Source organism: Anguilla rostrata, chromosome 6, assembly GCF_018555375.3.
Source record: "Anguilla rostrata isolate EN2019 chromosome 6, ASM1855537v3, whole genome shotgun sequence".
Taxonomy (NCBI): Eukaryota; Metazoa; Chordata; class Actinopteri; order Anguilliformes; family Anguillidae; genus Anguilla; species Anguilla rostrata.
This window is the reverse complement of record NC_057938.1, coordinates 6,892,862-6,900,857: the sequence shown is the minus strand read 5'-3', so window position 1 is coordinate 6,900,857 and position 7,996 is coordinate 6,892,862. Positions and strand designations below refer to the sequence as shown.

Sequence of the window (7,996 nt, the reverse complement as noted above, 5' to 3'; positions counted from 1 at the left end):
TTTATGTTTCAAATTTAGGCATAAAAACATTTCACCCCATTTCACGTGTGCTTGAAGGGTGTGCGTATTTTAGCTTCATGTACAAAAGAGGGAATAGCCTACACGTAAATGATACCGAAATGTTTGTAAATTACTATTGGTTCGTGGAGAGAGCCAGTTCCCCCGCGAAATAATAGATGCAGTAGGCCTAAGTTTTCTAATTCTGTGGACGTGCATACAAATGCCGACACCCGCCGTTTCACTATTTCTGGAGTTTGCCATAAAATATGGAGACCAGCAGAACCTCTGGAATGCATCAGCTTGAGTAACAATGATTGAGACTGACAGCGCCGCTTTCATGCTGTAATATCCCCCTGCCACCAGCTGCGCGAAAGACAGAAAGAGCTCTCCGGAATTCGCGGCTCTCGGACAGGGTAATACCCAGCTCGCCTGCTGAGGCACTCAATACACGGTGCAGGATAGGCCTGGCTATTCCGTGGGAGTTTTTCGGGAGCCCCCCCGCTCCCCCTTTTCTCGTTTCGCACAAAGATCGAATAGACGCTCCCGCGGCGATGTTGCAGTGTCTTCAAGAGGATCACGCAGAGACGCCGTTCTTTGTACAACAATATTTAGATTGGCCCTTCATTTTCCTCTGGTTTCGAAAGGGTCGCGTCAATAAACCGGCTCAGCGGCTCTGACTAAAGACGGTACCAACTAAAATACTCCCTCCAGCTCTATAATTGCACAAAGAGAGCGATTTAATTGGCCAGACAGGAACGCACACAGCTAAGGCAATTGAGGCTGAATTCAAATTACAGAATATTTGTTGAATAGCTTTATTCGCTTGAGGTCTTATGCTGGCCCTGATTTTTGGTGGAACTGTTTTTGGCAATTATATTTCATTAATGCATGGTATCATTTATTTAAGTAAATAAGTCATTTGTTGGTCGCATGCTATCTGAGAAACAAACGCATAAACGTATATAAAGAAAGGGTTTATAATTGTTCAACTGCAGATGTGGTTTTGATAGATCAAATCTTTTCTCTGTCCCATATTGGCATTGTGTACCTCGTGTACGTAGTAGGCTATAGCTAATGTTCACATATTTAAGAAATTATTTTAGGTGTTACTGTGTAACAAAAACATAATGATCTTATGTTAAAAACCATTTTAGTAAAATCTCAGAATCCCAAAATTGTAAGCTATGGTAATTCAGAAGCACTGCTCTATAAAAAAAAAAAAAAATAAATAAAAGTCCATTGAAAACGAATGTTTTTAAAGAATGTGCGCAAAATGTAGAATACTAGCTTTCTGTTTATTGGCATAGAAGCATTTTTTTCTTTTTCATCTCTTGCCGCATGGTAGTGGACTGCAAAACTAACTAAACAGAACTGGAAAAACTAAACAAGAAAATGCATGACTCAGCAAAAAGCACAGATGTTTCTGCGGAGGAATGCGACTTAAAAAGAGCTCGTTAAACAAGCTTAAATAAAGGAAACCACTTTCGAGCGCACTTTGTGGTACTTTACATCTGAGATATTTTTCCACAATACGATAGGCTATAGATTACAAGAACATCAATTTGCCCCAAATGCGCTAAAGCCTTTTAAAATGTTCCTGTGATCTCCATTTTAATCTCTGTTTTATCACAAATACTCATTCCACCCAAAATAGTTGGCAGTGTAATTGTTATTCTCAACCAAAAAAGCCCTATTTGGTGAAAACTCGGAGTCAGACCTTTTTTTTCAGTGAAATAGAGGCTACGCATAAAAGCTTACTTAATGCCCCCCTCAGCCAAAATGCAAATACCAATGACTCAAACTTGTGTGCGTCTAGTGATAATGAAAAGCAGTGAATCCAGTATCATCTCTTTCATGACAAGATAGAGAAGAGACTGACATTTTCTCAGAACTAACCATTTTGTTCTGTTAATTATCACTGTAACCACCGTTATCAATTGTTAATCTCTACCACCTCTGCATTGGTCCCAAAATGGACGTGCTTTCATCTAATCATCTTTCTGCTTGAGCCAACTCAAACACGGAGCGGTTTAATGCAAAGACCAGACTTTCATACAGACCAGCTCTCTCTGGATGCTTCTGGTTAAGTTTGTCAATCCCCGTGGCAGTTGGAGCCAACGCCAACGGCACATATTTATACTTCAGCAGAGATCAAGACAGCATACGATAAAAGTTGTTAACCTAGGGCAGACCACCACATATTAAGTGCATTTGAACAGCACCAGAGCCTTACTGCCGCTAATAAGCAGGATCTTTAGTCAATATTTCCGTTTAGTCATAACCGCAGCACCACCCTGTGGTCAGAAGTCAAATTACACAATCAGTGAATATACACTTCAGTCATTTAGCGGACATTTTTAGCCGAAGCAACTAAAAAAAAGTGAGGTGTAATTTTTAAATGCGAGTTTTTGAGACATTTTCAGAAGATGGCCAGTGAATCTACCTTCCTGATTACGGCAGGTTGTTCCACCATTGCGGGATGAGGTGAGCGAAGATGTGGGATGGGGCAGCCAGCTGGCAGGAGGATGCTGAATGGAGAGCTCTCGGTGATCGTGTGGTGGGATCACAGTGAACAGACAGAAAGGGCCATTGCAGTTAGTAGCCGGGTATGTCAGTGTGGGAGATTTTATTCAGATGCAGGCAGTCGCCAGAAGCCAGTGACGGGAGTTCAAAACTGATGTTTCACAAGTGAATTTCGGCAGGCTGAAGACCAGCTGGACAGGACCGATTCTGTCCCAGCTGCAGTGGCCTGATGAAATTTAGAAACAATTAGGAAGCGTCGGATTCATGATGCAAAACACTGCATGCCCCTCTGGCTTTCAAAGCATTTACAGCATGTTTGGTTAAAACGAACCCGCATTTACTCCAGTTGTTCTACAAAAGTTCCCCAGAAAAGGGATATGATATATCCAGGCAATTTCACAAAGCAGATTTGAGCACATCACAGGTCCTTATAGTAACTTAGGGCGTGTTTATAAAGCTGCGATTAATCCTTTCAGAGAGGTCATAGAGAGGCTTTTCGTTTTCTTTTTTATAAAACGTGGACTTTATTGCTCAGAATACAGCTTGTGAGAAGGCAAGAGAACGGTCATTACGAACAGCTGTAACCAATCAGAAGTCAAAACATCACTCATCCACAATGCAGCTTTTTTTTACACATCGCTTAAAAAAGGATGGCTCTCCATGTCAAAACCAATTTAGCGATGTTACAGTTCACCAGCTTGTTGTAGCTATAAAATACTATGGAGAGCACTCACTTAATGACAATCCATAGTTTCTCACATTTAAATCCATCTTTCTACTGTTTCTCTCATTTTATTCTTCTCTTTGGTTCTACAAGACAAAAAGTAATTCCTATATCCATTAGGGTTTACTTTCACCGCAATACTGTATTGGGGAATTGGGGCTAGCCCTAAATACACAATGTCTTAAAAAATACCTAAAGTTCACATAGTCACATTTTTAATTCAATTTACAGAAAAACCCTCAACGAAACTCAGAGAGGGGGAAAAAATCTCTTCAAGCAAGAACATCTTCTTGCAACAATTATTTAACTGAAATTTTAATTGAATATATAGGAAGAAAAAAAAAAACGTCACATAATATAAAGAGGTCAATATTTGGAGAATGTGAAGGTTACCCATCTACAATGATCCTGCCAGTCAAGTGAACGATTGCATGTTCTGTTCGACTTTCACTTGACGCCTCTTTAATCTTCCATGCACAGGAACGTGACAAATCTAGAACAAATCCTTACAAAGCCAAAGATAAAGGGATGGGGGAAAAAAAAAAACCAACTGATACGGAGGGCGCATATCCTGAATATGCCTTTGAATAATGTCAAAACACTGTTAACCACACTGCCGGAAGAATGGGAGGGATGGGGTGGGAGGGGCTAGAGATCAAGATGGTGGAGATCTCCCGACTCCAGCCTGACAAAGTCTAACAGGAGGCAAAGCCTCGCAGTGAAAGTGAAAACGGGCACGAGTCCGTTTAAGCTGGTGGGAAGGAAGGGTCCCAAAATCTCGACACTGTTGATGTTCTACCCGGGAGAGAGGAGGAGCAGCCAGGCAGTGATGGCGCTTTCCTCACTGGGGGGGGTGGGTAGGGAGATTGGGGCGGGGCCACGGTGTGCGGGGGTCACATGTCGTCCTCTTCGTCCTCGTCCTGAGAGGAGCCCGCCTGCTGCACGCTGGCCGACGCGGCGGCCAACTGCGCCTGCTGCGCAGCCTGCTGCATCTGCAGCCACTCCTGCTGCGCCAGCTCCGCCTGCTGCTGCCGCGCCTGCAATGAGCACGCACACACGTCAGGAACACACAACGCACACACGTCAGGAACACACAATGCAGACACGTCCAGGGCCACGCACACACACACACACACACACATCAGGACCACGCACGCACACGCACACACACACACATCAGGACCACGCACACGCACACACACACACACACGTCAGGACCACGCACACACACGCACACACATACGTCAGGAGCACACAGCGCAGACAAGTCAGGACACGCACACACACACACATCAGTACCATGCACACACACACACACACACACACACACACACACACACACATCAGGACCACGCACACACACACACACAATCGTCAGGACCACGTACACACACACACATCAGGACCACGCACACACACACGTCAGGAGCACACACACATCAGGACCACGCACACACGTCAGGACCATGTATACACACACACACACACACATCAGAATCACACACACACACGTCAGGATCAGGCGCACACATGCAACACAGACACGTCAGGACCATGTGCACACACACATAACAGGGACACGTCAGGACCACGAATACACATGTAACGCAGTCATGTCAGGAGGACCACACACACACACACACAATTCAGATGCGTCAGGACCACGCGCACACAGGTAACACAAACATGGCAGGACCCCGCACAGAGCCAGCAGGTAACAATCACATGCTAACACTTCTGTCATCATCAAGCCTCCACACAGCAGGAAAACTGACCATTGTGATTAAATTTCCCAATTAAATAATGATGGTCAGTGCTCTTTGCTAATCCCCCCCCCCCGCCAAAGAGCACATTTGCTCCTAAGCTAAAAAATTTATGAGCACACTAATGCATCCCAATTAGTAGATGTACTCCTAAATTATTTTTTTCAGTTAGCACACAATAATTTTCAGGAGCAAGTGCATTTCAAGATAAACTATGTGAAGCAAAGTAACATGGGAAATTCAGAGGCTGAAGATGCATCCACCCTCCAAGACACACGCTCAGTCTTCTGCAGTCTTTCCTGATGGACTGGTAGTGAGGGCGGAATACATAATGTCAGAGTAAGTCAGCTGCCATACGAATTACCACAGTACCCCTTAGCATGTAATACAAACAGCATCTCAAGCAGACTACAGAAATCCATCAAGTGGGAGACCAAATGTGGACATGATTGTAGTTTCTTTGATTGAACGTGTAGAATTCTATTTTATAATTAGTACTGTGATGCACACTTGTCTGGATGACTGGACTTGTATCCAAGCGCTGGTAAGGCAAGTTCAACCAAAAACACAAACGCAACATTGTTACATGGGTCCTGCAGGAGAGGTCGAATGAAAAAAAAAAAAAAAAAAGAGGTCCAGCTCCTCCAGTCAGAGAGCTCATTTGTACTGCTAATCAACTACCAGCCATCAGACACGCCCCACACTCATAAGCGGCGAGACAGCGGTCAGAAGCTCACAGATCGCGACTTTTACCTTGGCGAACAGCTCCTGTTGCTGTCTGAGCAGCTCTTCTTCTGGAATGCCAAGGTTTTCTAGGCGCGAGCTTGCCTTTCTTCGTTTAAGTGCTACAGTTTTACACTCCTGCAAGACGTCTTTCACTTCGGTGATGTAGGACGCAAAGCCCAAGCTTTCAAGTGCTGCGCACAGACAAGGATGCAAATAAAAAGATTATTCAGTTGATTAAAGGACAATAGTAGGTTTAGATAGTGATCTATCCACTGAAGTCACAAATCATGCCTACACTGACGCCCAGGTCAGCGATTTCGTTTTCACAACAAACCAGTTTACAAAAAGGTTCAGGTTTATTGATCAGGGAATGGACTGACTGGCAACACATTAAACAGCATAGCAAAACCATACAACAGTACATTAATACCTAGCTAAAGTACATGCGTAATTCCAAGGGTTTGGCCATTTTAGAGAGGAGAAAAATCGTTGCAATTGACCGAAGCAATGATACATTAACATCGGGACACAGGCTACATTATACATACATTTGGAGGAACTTACCATTAATAACGTGTTCGGGAGAAATTGTTTTCTTTTCAGACTTGTTACAAATTTCATTAGCCTCTGACGATATGAGGTGAATGAATTCAGTGCAACAATTCACCACGAGTTCCCTGGCGTCGTTTGCAACCCGAACGTTAGGGAGAGTTTCTTTGATCATTTTATTAATAGCTGCTCTTGGTATGGTGAGATCGTCGTCGTTCCCAGACGAAGAGGCCATCGTTTAAAAGTTTCCGTTTCAAAGTTCAAGAAAAAACGATGAATATCTGCAATGGGATTCTACGATGGCCTAATGTTAAGACAGATTCACCGGCTATCCACAACCGAACAAAACCAGTAAACTGGCTAGCTAGCTAAGTTACGTAAACTCGGCGAAGACCCGTCCACTATAGTTTAATTGAAGTTGAAAGTTTATATATAGCTATATATGTGATAGAGGTACCACTAGCAAAAATACTGACTGAAGTCAATAAAAACAAGAGCAGCTGCTGGTCCCCCACGCCGGTGAACGATGTTCCCACGAACGCTTTTTGTTGTGAACATAGCTAGTTAGCAAGCTGGCTAACTTGTAGCTACTGTGACCGGTGTCAGCGACATTGTCGTTCCACTTGTTCGAAATGTGCCTACTTTTCTTCCAAAAATTGTAACCAGATTTCCGAAAGTGTGAACTTAAAATCCTTGTGGGCGAATTATCTAGCTAATTCATACGACTGTTAGCTGGCTGACTAGCTATTCCCACTAATGTCAGCACCGGAACAAGCTCAAACCTTCTCCGGAAACGATCTTTCCAACATTGAAGCACTCATTTATTCTACTTCCGCTTGCATTGAACAGCGTGGTGCTTCTTGTGGCTCTGTGCGTGATACGCTATAAACTTGTGTCTATAGTTTCAACCGTTTGTTGTTGTTACTTGGATGAGAAATCATTAATGTATCATATATTTTCCATCTTTTAAAACAGTGACGCGGTTTTGCGGTAATTCATATTAATAATATAGGAATGAAAACCCTGTACTGTAATAATTCCATCAGATTTAATTGGTAACAATTTCGGGACGTCTATGATGTGAATGAGCTGGGGTGGCCTTGTTTTTTTTAGGATCTAAAACATGAATACGTCTCGTGATAAAGATGTTTGTTTGATCGTTTAGATTTCATAGTGTAAATCAGTGTGCTACCATAGTTCAAAATTATTTAGAAATGGAGCAGAAAGGGGGAGACTGTCCACTAGTTTGCCACTTGATCCATTTTAACTGCAACACACAGTTTAGGCAGATTTTCTCAGACTATTTCTGTTGACACTGAGATCACCAATGCCGTTGTGTGCTTGAAACAGCTTGTGAGACTTGGCCAGTGAATGTGAGCAGGGGAGCCCTGAAGCCTGCAGTCTGCCTGTCTGTGAAACAGATGGCGACATGAGAGGACTGGGTCTCTGTCATTTCCTCTCCTTTAATTGCACAGTGTGGGTTCAGTACATTTTGTTTCTCGACGCTGCACTTGCAGCAAGGGATTGCGTGCCAGTATCAAGATAAGTCGAGCGCTTATCAGCATGATGTACGACAGGTGGGAAGGTCTGGATGGAAACTGCACGTTCCATCGTAGTTTCCATATGCTGATTTTGTTTCCGTGGCTAAATGGGTTTCACTGTAATTTTTTCAAATGTGAACTTAACATAGAAGTACACATTTACTAATCTG

General features: G+C 43.3%; 1 protein-coding gene across 1 annotated transcript; it reads right to left on the bottom strand.

Moving 5' to 3' along the window:
• Positions 1-3,016: 3,016 nt before the first annotated feature.
• LOC135258353 (protein Dr1) lies at positions 3,017-7,095 on the bottom strand. Its single transcript, XM_064341813.1, has 3 exons — positions 6,301-7,095; positions 5,764-5,927; positions 3,017-4,284 (listed from the first exon to the last, which is right to left on the bottom strand). The coding sequence occupies exons 1-3, from the start codon at positions 6,518-6,520 to the stop codon at positions 4,141-4,143; spliced, it is 528 nt and encodes a 175-aa protein (XP_064197883.1). The 5' UTR covers positions 6,521-7,095; the 3' UTR covers positions 3,017-4,140.
• Positions 7,096-7,996: the final 901 nt, after the last annotated feature.

Bases quoted from the DNA above. Each gene is read 5' to 3' on its own strand.
- LOC135258353 (XM_064341813.1), bottom strand. From the start codon at position 6,520: ATGGCCTCTTCGTCTGGGAACGACGACGATCTCACCATACCAAGAGCA. The intron at 5,928-6,300 runs GTAAGTTCCTCC...GTCTGTGCGCAG, and splicing joins TCCCGAACACGTTATTAATG to CACTTGAAAGCTTGGGCTTT. The intron at 4,285-5,763 runs GTAAAAGTCGCG...TGCTCATTGCAG, and splicing joins AACAGGAGCTGTTCGCCAAG to GCGCGGCAGCAGCAGGCGGA.